At 37.7% G+C, this 21,847-nt stretch overlaps 1 protein-coding gene across 1 annotated transcript; it reads right to left on the reverse strand.

Moving 5' to 3' along the window:
* Nucleotides 1–11,252: 11,252 nt before the first annotated feature.
* Nucleotides 11,253–20,279, reverse strand: LOC141690960 (uncharacterized). Its single transcript, XM_074495712.1, has 8 exons — nt 19,962–20,279; nt 19,199–19,913; nt 19,073–19,152; nt 18,266–19,025; nt 17,569–17,821; nt 16,918–17,037; nt 16,273–16,560; nt 11,253–11,343 (listed from the first exon to the last, which is right to left on the reverse strand). The coding sequence occupies exons 1-8, from the start codon at nt 20,277–20,279 to the stop codon at nt 11,253–11,255; spliced, it is 2,625 nt and encodes an 874-aa protein (XP_074351813.1).
* Between the last annotated feature and the right edge of the window lie 1,568 nt (nt 20,280–21,847).

Consider the following 21,847-nt stretch of genomic DNA (forward strand, 5'->3'; position numbering starts at 1 on the left):
TAATTGTGATGATTTGACATATTTTTCTAGTTTATATGGCACCCATACCCGAAATGCAGTGGAGATGCTATTAGATAGTGGATTTTAGGAACTCAGTTACCTATTATAATTTTTTTGTATGGATACATTTATAAGAAATTTTATATTTGTACTTCTCATAATTTTAGTAAAAAATTTAGAAATTGCCCCCTCCTAAAAAACTATTTGTTATCCTCAGTCCCCACATTTTCCTTTCCAAATCATAAAATGGGCGTGTCACATGTATTTTATTAAAATTAATTTGCTATTTATCTTAAATAAGTTTCTTTTTAAAAAAATTGAAAGACAATGAGTCTGTACTAATGTTTGTTTCTCTGTTTTTGTTATTTTTGTTTTCTTACAGAAAATCTTGAGGGAAATGATTCTTGAGGACTTGTATGCCAGTCAAGCAAACTGCAACAATTTTAAACAGATTAAAATGGAATTTATAAAAGTGATCAGACTGCAGGCTTCCTCTTCGACGCTTAAGGTAGGTTGCAAAATGATATTATGTAAATAAGACTCTTCTTAGACATATCCACATATGCAATAACAAATTATGTGCTACTCTATTCTAGTCATCTGATAATCAAATTTCCATTCTTACAGTGATTTGATGCAAAATGAATTCTGACTTTTAGGTACCCGCTCCTGGACTCACCAAAGGTACTTATAGTATGGGTTACCTTATGGAAGAGAAGTTATGTGATCTGTATGATACATTTATTCAGGTATAAGTTATAGCACAATGCATGATGGAACTGGTGAGATATTGTGAGTTTAATTTGACATCTTCATCTATACGCAACAACCTGCTGGCAATCTCTATAAATCAACATATTACGGACATAGTCCAATAAAAAAGCTAATGAACAGATAGGGTACACTAATTATCTTTGTTTCTCTTTGTTTTATATTGAAGGGGGCATTATTTATAGTTTATATCTTGCAATTTACGAACAAGTTTTCCGGAGTGTTTCCGAGTTCTTTATATGAACTGAAAAAAACTTGTGCACATTTTTTCTCACATTTTTCTAATTTTTTTCCGCTAATGTGAGAATTTAACTGCAGGGTAAAGTGAAAGATATAATGGCCTCAATTTCTTTCAGTAAATAAAATGCTAATGAGAACCGATTGAAAATCGGGTTCCCGCCTTTTGAATGAGTGTTAAAATTAGAGTTTCATGGTTGTTCAACCCAGAGTTTAAATAGAATTGTGTTATTCTAGGTTTTAAGTTTGATATATTTTCCGTTGTTTTATTGTTTAACTTTACGGTAAAATTTAAATATGAGGCTACGCTTTCTTTTACTTTCTAATCTGGTATCTCCACGATTTGTTCTAAAAGTCAATTCCTACGTGTTTTCAGCTGGCCGATCTCTGGCTAGAAGGTACCATGGACATGCATGAGATACGGAAAGCTATTTGTCGAGCAAAGGAACGGCGAGTGATACCTAGTACGCAGTAGCGAAGAAATGGTATATACAAAATCTTTTAGAAAAGTGAACAATTTGTGCTCCTTAGGTAGAGTCTTAATTAATTTATAGTATATGATTGCAAGAAATTTCAGAACCAGAAGTATGTTAATTTTTAATTTCCAAAATTTGAAAAGTCAATTTTTAGTAGTGTTATGAATTGTTTGATAGCACCCTACTACATGACTACATAACAAAAGCAGTTGTAGCCTAGCAATATTATGTCCGGTAATATTGCTCATATTTCAAGTTCTTTTTATCAACCGAAATTTTGGTAAAGTCAAAAAGTGTCTGACAACATAGTTTCACAGACAATGTGATTAGTTCATTTTAAGTGAAAGTTGCACCCTTTACAAAACTATTCAAATAAATAGTGGGAATGTGTATATACAAGTAGAAAAAGAGTGGTGACATGTACAGGAAAGTCCTGTACGATGCCCAATCAGTCTGACAAGGCAAAGTACTTTGACTTAATGTATTGGATACTAATTTATTCTCATTGCAAGTCTTGTGACCCGATATTTAGGCCCACTACAAAAAATATGGTTATATAGGGTCTTGGCCTGAATATGGTTAATTTAGAAAATTTGAATGAATGTGATATTTATACAAGTTTATGTAAATCTATCACCTCCTAGATTTGTATACCAGTGTTATTTTAAGAACTATTATTTCTTTAAACATTGTTATTTCTTTACCCACATATACATTGTTATACTATTATTTCTCCTAAAGAAATAATAGTTAAACTGTCCTGCCCTTGTCTTTCTAGTACCAACTTACTATATTATGTATAGTTATTCGGTGTACAGGTAGTAAATACATACTTGATTAACTAGAAGCAGTATGTAATGTGTTTGCAACACTAAGAGATATATTTACACCAATTCTACTAGATAAATCATCCCACTAAGTATGTAGGACCTGATTTGAGGATTTAAAAAAAAAGTCCAGCTTAGATGTAATTAGTGTATCAAAAAATCATAATCATTTGATCATGACTTTGTGAACCTACAACACATATAGTAACTTGGCTCTGGTTGAGTAGTTTAATATTTGTATGGTGGAATAAATTAATTTGTTGCTTACACTATGACTTATGAAAATAATTACTCAATTTTTTGCACATAAAAACATCAGTAGTAAAGGACAGAATATTTATGTTAAATTACTCAAACCTAAATGATGTAAAAATTTCAAAATTTCACAAAAAATAGTAGATACTTGATACTGTTAAAATTATAATTTTAACTAATAAGACATGCATAACATGCTGCTAGATTCATGTAGTGAGGAAAGTTATAAGTACATTTATTTTTATTTTCTATATTAAATTTTATTGGCCTATATGCATATAAAATCCAAATTTATTCATAAAATTTTCTAGTGAGTCTGTTCGAGTCTATGAATACGTAGATTTTTAGAAAAAATCCTATATAAAGTCATGGAATATATCATTTGATATTTTTCCCCAAATGCATGAGTATGAACTCATGTGTTCTTTTCTAAATGTGTGTAATTAAGAATCTTCGCCTATATTATGGTCTTGTATAAGAATTTAATGAATTTTTTTTCAATAAAGTGTTAAGAGCTAGATATTGCGCTTATATTTTTGTTTTAATACACATTTTCGGAGAGTATTTTTTACTCCAAAGGAGACTTATATAAGATTTTGTGATATCGATTCGGGCAAGCTAGTGTGGTATATAAAAGTGAACTCAGTGACGATAAAAATAAATTTGTGTGAAAAAATGTGTGATCCTTGTTTACTCCAAAGAAAAACATGACTAAAGTTATAAGATAGGCAAAGAAAGTGAATTTTATAACCAATAAAGTTTGTGTGACAAGAACGTTCATGGGTCGATAATCTTTCGCCGGTGAAGAAATTATGTTGAAAAAAGAAGTCTTATAAAGAACCAAGAAAAGTCTCTCCACATCCAAATATATGTAAAATTTTGAACCGAAATTGTTAAAATTAAGGGTGGGTGTTGAAATTATAATTTCAACTAGTAAGACATGCATTACCAATTTTTAGATTCATCTAAATACATCTAAATACATCTGAGATAATTTATAGGTACATGTATTTTTAGTTTTCTATATATGTGAGTTTGAATTTAAGATCTTGGTCCAATATTTCTTCTTATATGTGAGTTTAAGTAAAATTCTCTCTTTTAACAATTATAAATTTGTTAGTACAATTAATATCAAAAAAAAACTTTAATAAAGTGTGTTGGAATGTATCAAACTCACAAACAAAGTATTGTCTTTCCGAAAATTGGCTTAGGAAAATGACTCTTTGCTTTAGGCCGACATTCATAATTTTTTATAATGAAAAACAAGCCACTAAGGCAATTATTCTATTATAGTCCACACAATTATAAATATTCTAAAAATCGGCAGACTTAAATGAATATCGAGGTGAGTATTCAGTCATCAAAAGTGAATGGATTCGAATTTAAGGAAGTACTCATATGCTAAAAACGTGTACTCATATGTTGAGATGACCAGTATCAAAGAAATGATACACTCAACAATTATGTTCTGCTTGACAGACAATATTATTACTGAAATTATGAAGGACGACACATAATCTGATTTATGGTTGAAGCTTTAAAGTCTCTACAAGAAAAAGTTTTTAAAAAATAAGTTGCTTCTCAAGCAACTCTATTTAGTCTGCGAATACAGGAAGGTATACCTCTTTTATATAACTTAGATCGGTTCAACATAATTTTGTTAGAATTGCGTAATATTGATGTTAAAGTTAAAGATGAGGATGTTGATGTAATTCTATTAGTTTCAATAAAGCATCAATTTTTTCTCTCAAGACAGCACAAGTCTCCATCTATGAATCTGGATTGGTCTCTACATACCCGACCTAGATTTGGGGATAACGGAGCAGCAAATTTTTCTCAAGAAAACCAAATTTTCTCTACTTGAGTCCAGATTGGTCTTTACATGCCTGACATACCTGACCCGGATTGGGGGCAAGAGAGAAGCAATTTTTTTAAGGCAACCAAATTTTCTCTACTTGAATATGGATTGGTCTTTACATACCCAACCCCAATTGGGGGTAAGAAAATAACAAATTTTTCTCTCAAGCCAACTCAATTTTCCATTCTTGAATCCGGATTGATCTTTACATACCCACCCCGGATTGGGGGTAAGAAAGAAGCATTTTTTTTTCAAGAAACTAAAACCTTGAGCATATTTTTCTCTACTCATTCAGAAAATCTGCATAAGGGAGTGGAGGCAAATGATAGGGTATAAATATCTCATATACGGTTCAACCTTGCTATAAGTTAGCCACGCTCAGACAGTGTCCAGCCCAATTCAGGGGTGAGCCTGGATAATAGGAAAACATATTTTTGTAAAACGACCAAGAAAGAAAAGTATTGATGCAATCGCAATGCGGGAAAAAGTGCAGCACAATTAAGATTTTTTAAACTCTTTTAGTCTGCAATATTTTCCGTTTTCTTTTTCCTTGTTCAGGGAATATTCTATAGGATAGTGACTTATATTACCGATTTCATGTTGCAAGCTCTTTCCTATTATATATTGAACTCTTATTTTCATTGTAATGCCCACTTTCGGTCGTGGGCCCTAAGCAGGTCCATGTGGGTGCATTAGAGAACTGAGCTCACATATGTGAGCAAGAATTATGGATTTATATGTGGGTTGGGCTAATGCATGCGTGCTGAGTTCTCATGTGGGAGCTGAGCTCCCATGTCCGAGCTCGACCCCCATGTGCGAGCTGAGCTCCCACTTACGAGTTGGGCTCGTGGGCTAACATCAACTCACAATCATGGTTGGTAGGCAGACTGCCCCTCATGTGCGACCTGAGCTTATGAGAGTATATGCGGGTAGGGCTCATGTACTTTTATGCTAGTTGGGCCCATAAGCCCACATCTTGCGGAAAATAATGGAAATATCTTTTTCATTGATTTAGGGAAAAGGCGGTGCGGGCCGAGGTGACCAGGCTGGCCCGCATTAGAGGACATTGTGTGTAGCATGGAAATTGGAACATAGATGACTGAGTTGCTTATAAATTCTGGGGCCGACACAGGATATTCATGCAATCACGGAAAGAAATGCGGAGATGCCCCGAGATTTTAGGAAGCGTGTGGAGCCGGTTGGCTGAAGGATTGACTTTATCATGAGGTTGGGCCGCGCGGGTCGAAGAACCCTAACTCTAGCCTACATGTCTTGTTCCCCAAGAACTACATGAGGCTTGATCCCTATAAAAAAGGTATGTACCCACTTGTATGAGACATGAGTCGGCATTTGATAGAGAATAATCAAAACTCTATTCTTTCGTGAGGAGTCAATATACAAGCTCAGCCGCCACCATATACGACCTACCTCCACCTTCAAACACCAGCCTTGATCCTTGTTCCGATCATCAACCTCAACAACACTGTTATACGAAATTCTCCCTATAACATGTGGCGCTAGAAGGAGGGGTAAATCATCTTAGGGAGAAAAGATGACTAAAGAAGGAAAAATAGAAGTGATACCCAAAAGCGGAGGCAATAAGAAGGATTGAAACGAGGTCGAGCACATGCCTCAAGAGAATCATACACCACCGCCACCAATCGCAACTGTGGACGGGCAGGTGGTCATGACGTATTTCGAAGGGCTAGCCGATCATATGAACGAGATCAGTGCCCGGATATCCACGGTAGAGAAAAGCTCGGTCTAGAACTCCAAACGTAAGGCACGCCGCCTCAAGGTCTCTCAGCGTATGTGGAAGGGAAAGGGTCCCAAAAAAGACTGATCCACGAGTTTGATGAGGCGGCAACTAAGAACAAGAAGAAGAAAGATGCATCACTAGAAAAGGCAGAGATACCCCAGGATCAGGTCGAGCAGGGAAGCCAGATCTCTAAGAGATCGGGGTAGAACCCAGCTTCGTCCGAGGAAAGGTCGACTAGTATGCTAGACCATGTGGGCAAGAAGCTAAGTGAGCATGACCTCGGGCTCAAGTTAGAGAATTGCAAGAAAAAGAGAGAAGAGAAGGAGCTTGAAGATCAGACAACCCCAAAAAGAGGGTGTGCATCGACTCCTCCAAAAAGACGTCAGCGCAACCCACCCAGGAGGGAGAACGACATAGATGCGGGGACAATCATGAAGAGGAGTCGCATGTGCGAGCTGGAGGGGGATGCCATGAGCGACCTCGGGGCTCTCACCACTCGAGTAATACAAATGATGATAGAGAGAGAAGTCGTTAGAGTGGGAGACCTAAGGACGATCCTAGAGCAGATGGAGCAAGAGCATAGGGGATCCTCAATCAACGGCCTTTTCTCCGTTCACGGATGCTATTCGATCATCTCCCTTATCTCAAGTATTTAGGCACAACCCTGAGCTTCTATTGAACGGAGAAACCGTCCCGATGGAATACCTTATACAGTTTAACATTAAAATTGAGGCCTATCAGGTGTCAAAGCCAACCCACTGCAGACTCCTCACAACATCACTCCGAGGGAGTGCCCAAGAATGCTTCTCCAAGTTGGGACCGTCTATCAAAAGGACATGGCGACAATTAGTGGACCTATTCATAAGGCAATTTCAGTCCACCCTCCACTATTCACCTCCTATAACCATGCTAGACAATATCAAGAAGAGGGAGGGGGAGCCTCTGACGGAGTAATTTCTCCGGTTCAATACCGGAGTTCCTAAGGTGAGAGGCGCCAGCGAGGAGACCATCAAGAAATTTTTTATTGCAGGGTTGAGAGAAGGGTCGAAATTTTGGAAAAGCCTCTAGGCTAGGGAGTCGAGGACCTTGACAGAATTCTATGAGCAAGCTAAACCCTTTAAGGGGGTGGAGAAGTCGATGAAAAAGCTAAAAATTAGCGAGAAATATCGAGACAAGAGAGACTGGTCCTCGAGCCCTAATGAGGGGAGGAAGACGTATCAGCGTAGTTCAAGCCCAAAGAAGGCTGTCCGGGACAAAAAGTGAACTAAGGATTCGGGGAGACCCTATACAAGAAAATGGCAGACACACACCCCTATGGTAGCCTCCATCGACCATATATATGCTATCTATGCTGGAAAAGGGTATTCAGGAAGGCAGGCCCTCTCACAAACTACAATAAAAGGGAGACTTTGAGGTATTGTTAATACCACGATGCCAAGGGGCATGATACAACTGATTATAGATAATTGAAAGATGAAATCGAGGCACTGACAAGATAAGGGAAGCTTACGAAGTGGGTTTTCAAGGAGGTTCGGAAGCACAGGACTGATTATTGCACGGTCCCTCCTCCACATTGGTACCTCAGGCCGGCAGCATTCAAATTATTCTAGGCGAGTCTCACATTGGTGGAGACAGCCAAAAAGCGATGGACACAGATTCCCGGGAAGCAAAGGACAAGCCCCTCACCAACGTCAACCATCTGAGCCTAAGGCTCCCGAAGCTCTTTGAAAAGGACGCTGACAAGATTGTGTTTAAGAAGAACGATGCAAATGGGTGCATTACCCCCACACTGATACTTTGGTTATAAAAATATAGATTGGGATAATGAATGTTCATCGAGCATTGGTGGATACCGGGAGCTCGGCTGACGTTCTAACTTATGATGCCTACAAGAAACTAGGGTTGCTGGATAGAGAACTAACCTCGACAGGTGGGCACTTGTACGGGTTCACGGAAAACTAAAACGGAGTAAAAGGGATGATCCGCCTTTCGGTGATCTTTGGAAAAGAACCTTGTGTGGCCACCCAGATCATCATGTTTATAGTTGTAGACCATCCTTGTGCCAACAATATTATAATGGGTAGGCCTCATATGAGCGCAACGGGGATGGTGTCCTCGATCCAACATATAACAGTAAAATTTCCAACCCCCATGGGGGTAGAGTTCTTGAAGAGCTGCCAATAGGAATCGAGAGTCTGCTACAACCAGGCACTCAGGGTAGTAGAGTTATGGAACACATCGAAGGAGACGGTCAATCCGGGTGAAAGTGATGTCCTCATGGAAGAGGAAGAAGGTAGGAAAATAGTACGTCCTGATGGATACGAGACTTGCAACATGATCTCAATCGAGGAATTGCCCGAAGACTATTTCGAGAACAAAGGGATTGAGGTGGAACCGCGCCCAGGGGCCCTGCTAATGGAGGTCTCTCAGGCCATCATTTTGGTACATGAGGGAATTGTAGAAGAGGAAAGTGATGAAGAAGAGAGCCCAGAACAAGTCACTGTAAGACTCAAGAAAGGGAAGGGGGAACGCAAAAAAACAATAACAACCATGTATATACCCAATGAAATCACTCGCACGGTCACCACGACCACTGAACGCTTGGTCAATTCAGTTCGAGCTCATCAGCCCGAGTTCGAGGCCATAGAAGGTTTGACAATCACGGAAGTGGGAGAAACTAGTGAGGCTCGGGCAGACTTGGACCCAAGAATGCCCCTAATGGTTGAGAGGGTTGGGGTTGCGTAGGACATAATCTCAATCTTGGTAGACCCGAATGATCGTTCCAAGGTACAGAGAATAGGCTCTAACTTAAGCCCCAACCTAAGAGAACACCTGGCCCAATTCTTGAGGAAAATTTTTGATGTATTTGCATGGTCACACTCCGATATGGTAGGGATTGACTTGAATATCATCATGTGCCACCAGCTCAACTTAGATCCAAATAAGAAGGGGTGAGACAAAAGAGGCGGCCAATAAGTGGAGAGAGGGAAGAGGCCCTCAAAGAAGTGGTAGATAGACTGATGGAGGCAGGGCATTTATAGGAAGCCTTGTACCCCATGTGGCTGGCCAACCTAGTGCTTGTCAAGAAACCAAATGGAAAATGGAGGACATGTGTGGACTTCACTGACCTAAACAAATCATGCCCAAAGGATAGTTTTCCTCCACCCCGAATCCACCAGTTGGTTGATTCCACAGCTTGGCACACATTACTTAGTTTTATGGATGCTTATTCGGGATATAACCAAATTCAAATATATAGGCCAGATCAAGAGCACACCTCCTTTATTACTTATGAGGGCCTCTATTGTTATATTGAAATGCCTTTCTGGCTCCTTAACGCTGGAGCAACCTACCAGAGGCTGGTAAACAAGATGTTCGAGCGACAATTACGGAAGACTATGGAGGCGTATGTGGATGATATGCTGGTAAAGTCAAAGGGATCAAAGGATCATGTCCGCTACCTATCAGAACTGTTCCAGATCCTGAGAGAGTACAAGATGAAGCTCAACCCTCAGAAATGTGTGTTCGGGGTCGAGTCTGGAAAGTTTTTGGGATTTATTTTCAACCACAAGGGCATTGAGACCAACCCCTCCAAGACATGAGCTTTACTCGAGATGAGATCCCACGACAGGTGAAGGATGTCCAAAGCTTAACGGGACGAGTGGCTTCCCTAAACCGCTTCATCTCAAAGTCCTCCGACAAATACCAGGAGTTCTTCAAAGTAATTAAAGGAGTGGGGAGAAAGTTTTAGTGAACAGAAAAGTGTGAGGAAGCCTTAACGAATATATAGAAGCATCTCAATAGTCCCCTAATATTGTCCGACCCAAAGGCAGGAGAGATTCTGGTCCTATACTTGGCCGTCTCTAACTTTGCACTAAGTGCTGTATTGGTCCAAAAGGAAGATGGTATCCAGCTCCCTGTATACTATATGAGTAAGAGGCTAGCCGACGCGGAGACTCGGTACACAAGTCTCAAGAAATTAGCATATGTTTTGATCCTGGCCTCTCGAAAGCTCAGACCATATTTTCAGGCGCACAGGATAGAAGTACGAACTTCCTATCCCCTCAGGCAGGTAATGCACAATCCGGAGACTTATGGTGAATGTTAATGCGAACGGTTGAGCTCATCTAGTTCGAGGTGGATTATAAGTGATGAATCGCAATCAAAGGCCAAGCCTTGGCCGATTTTGTCCATGAATTTCCTCCACATCAGGAAGTGGAGAAGGAAGCTCTTGTTGTCATGCCTAGTGCACAGGAGGTTAGGCTGAAAAACCAAAATAGTTCCCCATGTTGGAGCCTATTTGTGGATAGCGCCTCTAATGGAGATGGGGCAGGAGCTGAAATTGAGCTAATCAGCACGGAGGCCCACAAGATCAAACATGCGACCACACTGGCCTTCTATGTAACCAACAATGATGCTGAGTATGAGGCCCTGATCAATGGTCTCAAGCTAGCTTTGGAAATGAAAGTTCAGAATTTGAATGTGTTCAGTGACTCCATGATCTTTGTCTATTAGATAAATGGGGGGTACCAAGTTAAGGGGCCAAGAATAGAGCTTTACGTGAAGTGTGCGCAGAGGATAATTGCAAGGTTCAACGAGGTGAGGCTGGAACTGATAATTGCAAGTTATCTTATATTAAGATTGCAAAGTATGTGAAAGATTACCTCCATTCGCCTGAAATTGGTGGAATCTATATTAGTGAAAAGAGGGATTCTTGGAGACCAAGTAAACCACATTTACTATTGACAAAGATATAGCCAGTGAGACCAAGGAAACCACATTTAATCATATGTCCAAAAAATAATTTAATTGAAGGTATATATATACATATATATATATATATTAATTATTGCGGGACACACTACTGACGTGTCCGTTTAATGTTTATGCAACGCTAGTTGGTGTTTCATTACACGATTATTATGTTGCAATATGTTGTTAATGTAATAATTTTTAGTGTTGTAGTTGATGGCAAATAAACGTTCTAGTATGGGTCAAATCCAATACTGGCAGGTGCAAACCCCAATTTTCTGTGCATACTTCAAAAAGAGGCTTAATGCAATGTTTTGTTAGGCAATTGATGCATTAAAAAATATTGTGTACGAGTACTTTTCACCTAGTGGCAACAGATCGGCTTTGATACCAGTTAGTTGTTGAATACTGTGTAAGAATTAAAAAGATAATATACAGGGTAATATAGAGAATAACTTTTGTATTAATAAACAAAAACCGTAAACTTGTTACAAAGTCATCTTTTAAAGGATGAACAATTATTGAGAGCTATTATACATAAAGTGTAATCCTATATGTGTTTATATAGTGAAATAGCTACCCTATTAGTTAAACATATGATGATATATATAAATATTAATATATATATATATATACACTATAATTGATAGCTACTAATTATTAAAATACTCCAACCTTATCTCTTTAATGAGATGAATAAACTCCTCATTTGGAACTTGATAAGCAAACAAATAATGATGACTTTTGTGGATAAACTGCCGTATCAATGAGATAAATAATGATAATAAATTTGGTAACCATCAAATATATTTTTAACACAATCTCTTATCTTGTGATACAATAAATAAAAAAGACATAAAAAAAGATTTCCAAGTTGGAGAAAGTGATGATTTTTATATATTGGTGTGTCACCATATTCTCTGATACAAGGTCCATTTATAGCCTTTACAGGGCCTAAGTTACAGAAGTTAGAAAGCAAACCGTCTAGAATTGAAAAGAGGTATTTTACAAGAAAAATCAAATGTTTTGAAGTTTAAAAAACATCTGTCATTTTATTATTTATAAAATTTAAATGATATTTGTAATTACCATTTATTCTCAATAGGGTGAAATAAATTTATTTATAAATTAAGAAATACTAATAATTGTGTATGCCATCATAATTCTTGTTGTTTTAAGAATAAGTGAGAAAAGAAGAAAGAAATTAATTATTATAAATAGGGGGAATAATGTGTTATAAAAATTTTGGAATATTTTTCATTTATATACTAAAAATAAAAGTATCTTATATAATTATTCTTGAAATAATATTTTATTTTTATTAATTTCTATTTAATTATACTTTTATGATATAAAAATAATTAAAAATAATAATATCATTTTGTAAATATTTTTTATTTTAAAATAAGTAACTTATCACTTAAATTAATAAGTGACTTAAAATTGATAAGTAGATGAATTCTTATAAGTATGCAAGTGTTTGGTTAATTTGTTTATAAGGCAGAATCCTCGCAAAGACCCAAGCTTACAACCAAGCACCCTTGAAATATGAAACAAGAAGACAAGGCCTTCATTTACTCTCTATATCTACCTCCATCTCTAAATCTATATGCACTCAGGTTTATTCTGCTATCAATTTACTTAACATCTTGCTCGGTATCGTACACCCCATTTTTAGAATTACATTTCGCTGCTTTCCTCATTTTTCTATCTTAATTGCTTCATCATGGATGCCCAAAAGACAAATGTTGGTGTTCTCTGTGCTGATGGCGCCAATCGCAGAGAGAGGTTTTATGTGGACTTCATACCCGGCATGACAAATATCATTTCTTCGAAAAAATTAAAGCGTGAGGCTGGTGAGGCCGTATCTGACCATTCTTCAGATGAAAACCAAAAGGAGGGGGTAAGACTTGATACACTAACAATTTTGATAATTGTTTGTTACGCATTTAGATGATGTACTATTTTCATGTGGTGTTTGTGCTGATTTTTACTTGATCAGTTTTTTGTTAGAAAGCATTTGTGTACTTCAGTTGATTTTGAATTTATAGAGTAGATATCCACAACACTCTGGGGCATTCAATCCCAAGAAGAGTCCACAATCCAAAGATGGTCTTTCTGTGTGGGGGCTTGTCAAATATTAATTAATATTAAATTACTCCAAGCAACATGACATAAGCAGTAATGTAATTGTTTTGTTAGAAATATAGAGGCATGGCCCCAATGCAGAATTTTGAATAAAATTCATATACACAAGATATTACCCTTTCCCTAACATTTCTTTATAATCTAGCATATAATTTGAGTATAATGTTTCCATATGATAATAAATCCATTAAAGTGCCAATTAAATCCATTAATCTGGTTAACAACTCCCTGGGCTAGATCCTTGCACTGTAATAATATTTATTATAATATGAGAATGTAATAATACTTATTATAATATGTGAATATATTATTCATGAAATCTTCATAACGTACTGTCACACCCCCTTCTTAAAATAGAAGGGAGATATTACTTAAAATCCAAAAACCTGCAAACAGAGCACTAATATATTTCTAACAATAATTTAACAGTCTAAAATGATATTAAATCTCCAAAATATCTAAACCAATAATATAAATGCTGAAATCTCTAATAAGAAATTAAGTCTAAATAATGATAGAAGTCTGAAATCCTAAAAACGAAATAAAGGGCAGCTATCTATCACACAGTCCCAGATCCCCCTAAGCACCTGCCAGAAAAAGAATACGGCATGAGCCAAACGCCCAGTACGGATTTGGAATACAATTTATAAAAAAAGAGATCAGAAATAAATAATCAGCAATTTATAATGAAACAACAATTTTAAAAAAATAAGTAAGGCTGAAGCAACGAGGGGTTAGGATATTTCATACCGAGATCAGAACAGATACAAATACACACATCATAGGGTACCTAATGCGTGCAACAAAATGAATAACGTGTACGGCATATACAACGTCACCATAAATCAAATCACAAATCAAACTCTGGGTGCACCCACGTATCCTGAACAAATATCAAATGCGCAAAAGCTCCTCCCAAGAGCTAACAGAAGGATACGCCGTGACCAATCACACTGTCACGGAAGTGTCATGTCACTGGTGCCGCAATGACATGGCTGTAGTACCCCTACAGCTGGTTAACTCGGTATACCCTAAATCACACTAAGAGTTCAAATGAAAAATAATATTTCTCATAGAATTTAAAAATCACCTGAGACAAATAATTCAGATTTCCAAAGCAGAGGGTGTCATAAATAATTTTGAAAATCGCATAAACAGATATTTATAATTTTTTTTTAAATCAAATTCTACAATAATTTTCGAAAGTCAAAATATCCAAACAATTTTAACAGAGCGAATAAAATATGAAATTCAACAAAGCAGAAATATTAAAATTTCTAAGAAGATGAGCGCTGAATAAAAAGGGGACAAAATCCGTACCTGGAATATCGAAACTAAAATACTATCAAGATCCACAAACAATCTGGTAAATCCCCGACCTGCAATCTAAATACAAATTTATAATTTAGGATTGATATACATTTTATGTAATTATTTATTAAATAATCATAACTACTTAAAAATTGCTTATTCAATTTCTTTATCACGCTACTAGCCTCGAAACATGGTACACGCCCTTCCGGTCACAGTTTTAATATATACTAATTAACTAGGTCCACGAAATTCACATGAATGTATATATGCTAGTCTAGTCTTATGCCAGGAGCATGATATTATTAATAAATAATAAACAATGTATAAATCATGGTCTACATGGCTTACTGCAAAATACTAAAATTCGGAAGCTCCTGTACTATCATGACTAACTAATCATACTTATTAGTTTAGAAATTATTTAACATAAATAAAACCAAAACTAAATTAAGAATGAAGAAATAAATGTATAATTAATTAAACATCTTTTTTTTTCTTCTTCAAAATATTAACATGTGTTACATAACCGCTAATACAGTCTTTAAACCCATTATAAAATCATGTACCAAAGATTAAACCAAAATAATAACTAATTAAGAAGTAATTTATTTTTTTTCAAATAATCACCCGAAGATATTAATGGTTTAGAGAAATATGAAAACATATCTTTAATCAACTAAAGGTCATTAAATTAATATACATGATATATTTTATAATAGAAACACACATGAGATGTTATTGTACTTGAATAAAAAAAACAAGCAAACATTATACTAATAAAGTAATAGGTTATATGTACGGTTTTATCAACAAGATGACCCAAAAGGAGTACCTTGTTTTTATTACTCCCGGAGAAAAGATCTCTTCCGCCCCTTTCTTTACCAAGCTTCCCCGTTGCGCGACTTAATGATTCTGTTTTTAATATTAGGGTTCACCTTTTAATTGGACAGAGAGGTCGTGTATATATAGGACTTTAAATATCCTAAAATTACTAGAATTGTAGTTCTTAATTAAATTTACTAATTATTATTCCTAACTATTTTCTTATTTATAATTATATTATCCATTAACATTGTTTTATTAATCACATCAAACTCTTATTATTATTATTATTATTATTATTATTATTATCATTAACCTTATCTAAATTACACGTATATTACATATATATCCCCTTAAAAAGGATTCCGTCCCCGGAATCGAACGAAACTAAAACTCGTACCTGAATCGAACAAATGCGGATATTTCTCACGAATAGATTCTTCTAATTCCCAAGTAGCCTCTCTTTTCGAATGATTTTTCCACAAAACTTTCACAAACGGAATGGTGTTCTTCCTCAAAACTCGCTCCTCTCGATCTAAGATAGCCTCAGCTTCCTCCTCACAAGAAAGATCCTCTCTAATCTTATGTAATGGATACTGAACTAAATGTAATGGATGATATTTGTAGCCCCTCAAAACCGACACATGAAACACATTATGCACATGAGATAGTTGTGGTGGCAATGCAATTCTATAAGATACTTCCCCAACTTTCTCCATAACATCAAAAGGGCCAACGTATCTCAGACTAAGCTTTCCCTTCATACCAAAATGCTTCACACCCTTACAAGGCGACACTTTTAAGAACACATGATCACCTAGCTCAAATCCCCCAAACTTCCTATGTTGGTCCGCGTAACTCTTTTGACGAGATCGAGATTCCTTCAAACTTTCTTTAACTTTCTCTACCTTCTCATTAGTGATTCTAACCAACTCTGGCCCTTCAATTACTCTCTCACCAACCTCATCCCAACAAGATGGTGCCCTACATCTCCTACCATACAAAGCTTCAAATGGTGGCATACCAATACTCGCGTGCCAACTGTTATTATACGTAAACTCAACAAGATACAAATACTTATCCCAGTCACCTGTCCACTCCAAAGCACATGCCCTCAACATATCCTCTAACGTCTGAATCGTCCTTTCTGACTGTCCATCGGTCTGCGGATGAAAATCTGTACTAAAATTAAGCCTTGTACCCCAAACTTGCTGGAATCCATTCCAAAAATATGATGTAAACCTCGTATCTCTGTCAGAAACTATCGACACAGGCACACCATGAAGCCTAACAATATCTCGCTGAAAAATCTCTGCCAACTCGTGAACAGGAGTAGTCTCTCTAATAGGCAAGAAGTGAGCGGACTTAGTGAGTCTATCAACCACCACCCATATGACATCGTTCTTCTTGAAAGTCCTCGACAAATGAGTCACAAAATCCATAGTAATGTTTTGCCACTTCCAAACTGGAATATCTAGCTGCTGCAACAATCCACTAGGCCTCTGATGGTCTATCTTCACTTGTTGACATGTAAGACATTTTCCCATAAATTCTGCTATATCTCCCTTCATTTCATTCCACCAGAAGTGCTTCTTCAAATCTCCATACATCTTCGTAGAACCTGGATGAATAGAAAATGAAGAACTATGAGCCTCCTTCAAAATTTCCTCACAAATCGTCGGGTCTGCGGGCACGCACAATTTTCCACCCAACCATATCACGCCCTCATCATCAACAAGAAAGTGTTTTTGCTTTCCACCTGCCACCTCGGATCTAATAGCTTCCAAACCTGTATCACTCTTCTGAGCTTCCTTAACCCTTGAAACAAGATTCGGTTCCACTTTCAAATTTGCAATGCTACCACTTGATCCTCTAACATACAACTCAACACCCAAGTGCTCCAAATCTGAAATAAGGTGCGGCTGAGTAATGAGAGATGCAAGACTCCCCAAGTTCTTCCTACTAAGAGCGTCTGCCACTACATTCGCCTTCCCCGGATGGTACTGAATAATTGCATCATAATCCTTAAGAAGTTCAAGCCACCTCCGCTGCCTTATGTTAAGCTCCTTCTGAGTAAAGATGTATTTGAGACTCTTGTGATCAGTAAAGATGTCACAAGTCTCTCCATAAAGATAGTGTCTCCAGATTTTCAAAGCAAATACCACAGCCGCTAACTCCAAGTCATGGGTAGGATAGTTCACCTCATAAGGTTTAAGTTGCCTAGAGGCGTAAGAAATCACTTTCCCATGCTGCATAAGCACACACCCCAATCCTCTCTTAGAAGCATCACTATAAACCTGAAAACCTCCACTTCCTGATGGCAACACAAGTATTGGAGCTGACACCAACCTCTTCTTTAACTCTTTTAAGCTCTTCTCACGATCATCATTCCACTCGAACTTAATTCCCATCCTCATTAGCTGAGTCAATGGTAAAGCTATGGAAGAGAAACCTTCCACAAAACGCCTGTAGTAGCCTGCCAAACCCAAGAAACTCCTTACCTCCGTCACATTGCTAGGTCTGGGCCAATTAGTAATAGCCTCGACTTTCGCATGATCCAACTCAATGCCCCTACCAGACACAATATGCCCCAAGAATGCCACTTCCTCCAACCAGAATTCACACTTGGAAAATTTCGCAAACAACTTCTTCTCCCTCAAAATATCAAGTACAGTACGTAAATGCTCATCATGCTCCTCTCTGCTCCTAGAGTATATCAAGATATCATCGATGAAGACCACCACAAATTTATCCAGATAATCATGAAAGACCCGATTCATCAAATCCATAAATACCGCTGGTGCATTCGTCAACCCAAAGGACATCACGAGAAACTCATAATGACCATAACGAGTGCGAAATGCAGTCTTCGGAATGTCTTCCTCCCTAACTCTTAACTGATGGTAACCAGATCTCAAATCTATCTTCGAAAAATACTTCGCCCCTTGCAACTGATCAAACAAGTCATCAATGCGTGGCAAAGGATACCTGTTTCTCACAGTCACCTTATTCAACTCCCTGTAGTCAATGCACAACCTCATGGAACCATCCTTCTTCTTCACAAAAAGCACAGGAGCGCCCCAAGGAGACACACTTGGCCTAATAAATCCCCTATCCAACAACTCTTGTAGCTGCTCCTTCAATTCTTGTAACTCAAGTGGTGCCATACGGTAAGGCGCCTTAGAAATAGGCTCGACACCTGGAACAAGTTCAATAGTAAACTCCACCTCTCTATGTGGTGGCAAACCTGGTAGCTCGTCGGGGAACACATCTTCATACTCCCTCACAACTGGATAATCCTCGATGCGAGGTTCATCCCTCGATGTATCCTTCACGAAAGCAAGGTAGCCATCACAGCCCTTAGACAACAATTTACTCGCCTTTAGAGTAGAAATTAACTTAACATCCCCCTTCGGCCGAGACCCTTGGTATAAAAATTCTGGTTTGTCTGCATCCCCAAAGATCACCCTTTTTCCTTGACAATCAATTGTGGCACGATGTTCACTCAACCAATCCATACCCAAGATAACATCAAAGTCATGCATCTCCATCGGAAGCAAGTTAACCTTATAATTTCTATCTCCAATAGCTATCGGACACTCTCGATACACATCAGAAATAACAACAGAATTCCCCATCGGGGTAGAAATAGACATATGAGGATATAATAATGAAGGTGCAACGTCAAGATGACGAACAAACGATAAAGACACAACAGAATGGGTTGAACCAGTATCAAATAACACATAAGCATCACGTCTACCAACAAGAAGTGTTCCTGAAATGGTACCTGAATTAGCTGCTGCCTGATTTGCCGTCAATGCAAACACTCTGGCTGTAGGATTCTGCTAACTTCCACTTCCACTACCACCGCCAGCTCCTCCTCCACCAGGGTTGCGTGACACTGTGCAATCCTTTGACCTATGGGACATGCTACCACACAAGAAACAAGCCCCAGTCTATCTGTAACAAGCTCTACCTGGATGATGTCCACCACATGTAGCACAAGGAGCCACTGGAATCATATTGGGGTTTCCCCCATATACTGAGTAACGGCTCTGCCCCTGCTGACGATTCTGCCACTGCCTAGGCTGCTTCTGTCGTTGAAACTGCTGATTCTGATTCTGACCAACATACTGATTTCGGCAGTGGAATGACTGACCACCCCTATTCTGATTCTGTCCGCGCCACTGTCCCTGCTGACCATTCTGGCCTCCATACCACTGTCTACCCTGTGCAAAACCCTGATCATCCCTAGTCCTCTTACTACCACTGTTAGACCTGGAAGTCCTGAAATCTATGTGCTCCTTCTCAACATCCTTTGCTGCATCAGCCGCCTCTGCCATATTATCAAATTTAAAAGAAATTATAGAACCCCTCAGATGAGACTTCAACCCCCATTTAAATTTATCAGCCTGCTGCGCAGCAGTCCCTGCAACTGTCCCAGCAAATCCAGCCAACCTTATAAACCTCGCCATATAATCAGTAATGCTCTCATCCTGATGCTGCATAATAGAATGAAACTCCCTCAAATAAGCCTCTCTGTCAGCATTAGAGAAATACTGCTCATAGAATACTTCCTTGAATCCCTGCCATTCTAAAGCCTCTGTATACTGTTCCCCTCTAGTAGCTTTCACTCCTCTCCACCATCTCTGAGCATCACCCTCCAACTTATACACAGCTAACCTGACCTTCTGAATCTCATCACAACCCAGTGCATCAAAAATCTTCTCAAGATGAACAATCCAATTTTCAGCATCAATGGGAGTCGGTGCTGTACTAAAAGAGTCTGGTTTCTGCTTCACAAACCTCTCCAACCATACAAACGGCTCCAGCTGATGGCCCTGACCATTCTGATTCTGATTCCCATTGCCATTCTGATTTCCTTGTCCATTCTGGTTTCCATCGCCATTCTGATTTCCTTCTCCATTATGATTTCCCTCTCCATTCCGATTTCCTTGGTTTGCCAAAGCCTGCTGTACAGCCTGAGCCACTGCTTGCCCTATCATCTCAGTAAGCTGAGCGGGGTCAATATGAAAAGGATCACGTCTAGGAGGCATCTACAATATAAGATAGCGAACGAATGAAGATTACGAGAATAAATATGATGAAGTAGTTATAAACAGATTTTAGAATGATGAAGCAGAATTAAATGATAAGGAGCAGAATGAAATAAAATTAAATAGAACACCCATCCTATCGTCTACCTAAACTCACAGGTTAACCTAAGTAGGCTTTCTACAAGAAAGAACCTAAGCTCTGATGCCATCTCTGTCACACCCCCTTCTTAAAATAGAAGGGAGATATTACTTAAAATCCAAAAACCTGCAAACAGAGCACTAATATATTTCTAACAATAATTTAACAGTCTAAAATGATATTAAATCTCCAAAATGTCTAAACCAATAATATAAATGCTGAAATCTCTAATAAGAAATTAAGTCTAAATAATGATAGAAGTCTGAAATCCTAAAAACGAAATAAAGGGCAGCTCTCCATCACACAGTCCCAGATCCCCCTAAGCACCTGCCAGAAAAAGAATACGGCATGAGCCAAACGCCCAGTACGGATTTGGAATACAATTTATAAAACAAGAGATCAGAAATAAATAATCAGCAATTTATAATGAAACAACAATTTTAAAAAAATAAGTAAGGCTGAAGCAACGAGGGGTTAGGATATTTCATACCGAGATCAGAACAGATACAAATACACACATCATAGGGTACCTAATGTGTGCAACAAAATAAATAACGTGTACGGCATATACAACGTCACCATAAATCAAATCACAAATCAAACTCTGGGTGCACCCACGTATCCTGAACAAATATCAAATGTGCAAAAGCTCCTCCCAAGAGCTAACAGAAGGATACGCCGTGACCAATCATACTGTCACGGAAGTGTCATGTCACTGGTGCCGCAATGACATGGTTGTAGTACCCCTACAGCTGGTTAACTCGGTATACCCTAAATCACACTAAGAGTTCAAATGAAAAATAATATTTCTCATAGAATTTAAAAATCACCTGAGACAAATAATTCAGATTTCCAAAGCAGAGGGTGTCATAAATAATTTTGAAAATCGCATAAACAGATATTTATAAATTTTTTTTAAATCAAATTCTACAATAATTTTCGAAAGTCAAAATATCCAAACAATTTTAACAGAGCGAATAAAATATGAAATTCAACAAAGTAGAGATATTAAAATTTCTAAGAAGATGAGCGCTGCATAAAAAGGGGACAAAATCCGTACCTGGAATATCGAAACTAAAATACTATCAAGATCCGCAAACAATCTGGTAAATCCCCGACCCGCAATCTAAATACAAATTTATAATTTAGGATTGATATACATTTTATGTAATTATTTATTAAATAATCATAACTACTTAAAAATTGCTTATTCAATTTCTTTATCATGCTACTAGCCTCGAAACATGGTACACGCCCTTCCGGTCACAGTTTTAATATATACTAATTAACTAGGTCCACGAAATTCACATGAATGTATATATGCTAGTCTAGTCTTATGCCAGGAGCATGATATCGTTAATAAATAATAAACAATGTATAAATCATGGTCTACATGGCTTACTGCGAAATACTAAAATTCGGAAGCTCC

The sequence above is a fragment of the Apium graveolens genome, chromosome 10, assembly GCF_009905375.1.
Source record: "Apium graveolens cultivar Ventura chromosome 10, ASM990537v1, whole genome shotgun sequence".
NCBI classification, from domain to species: domain Eukaryota; kingdom Viridiplantae; phylum Streptophyta; class Magnoliopsida; order Apiales; family Apiaceae; genus Apium; species Apium graveolens.

Coding starts and splice junctions, on each gene's coding strand:
- LOC141690960 (XM_074495712.1), bottom strand. CDS start 20,279: ATGCCTCCTAGACGTGATCCTTTTCATATTGACCCCGCTCAGCTTACT. Junction 19,914..19,961: donor TTGATGCTGAAAATTGGATT/GTTCATCTTGAG, acceptor GATGAGATTCAG/AAGGTCAGGTTAGCTGTGTA. Junction 16,561..16,917: donor ATATGGTTGGGTGGAAAATT/GTGCGTGCCCGC, acceptor CTTGCCTATTAG/AGAGACTACTCCTGTTCACG.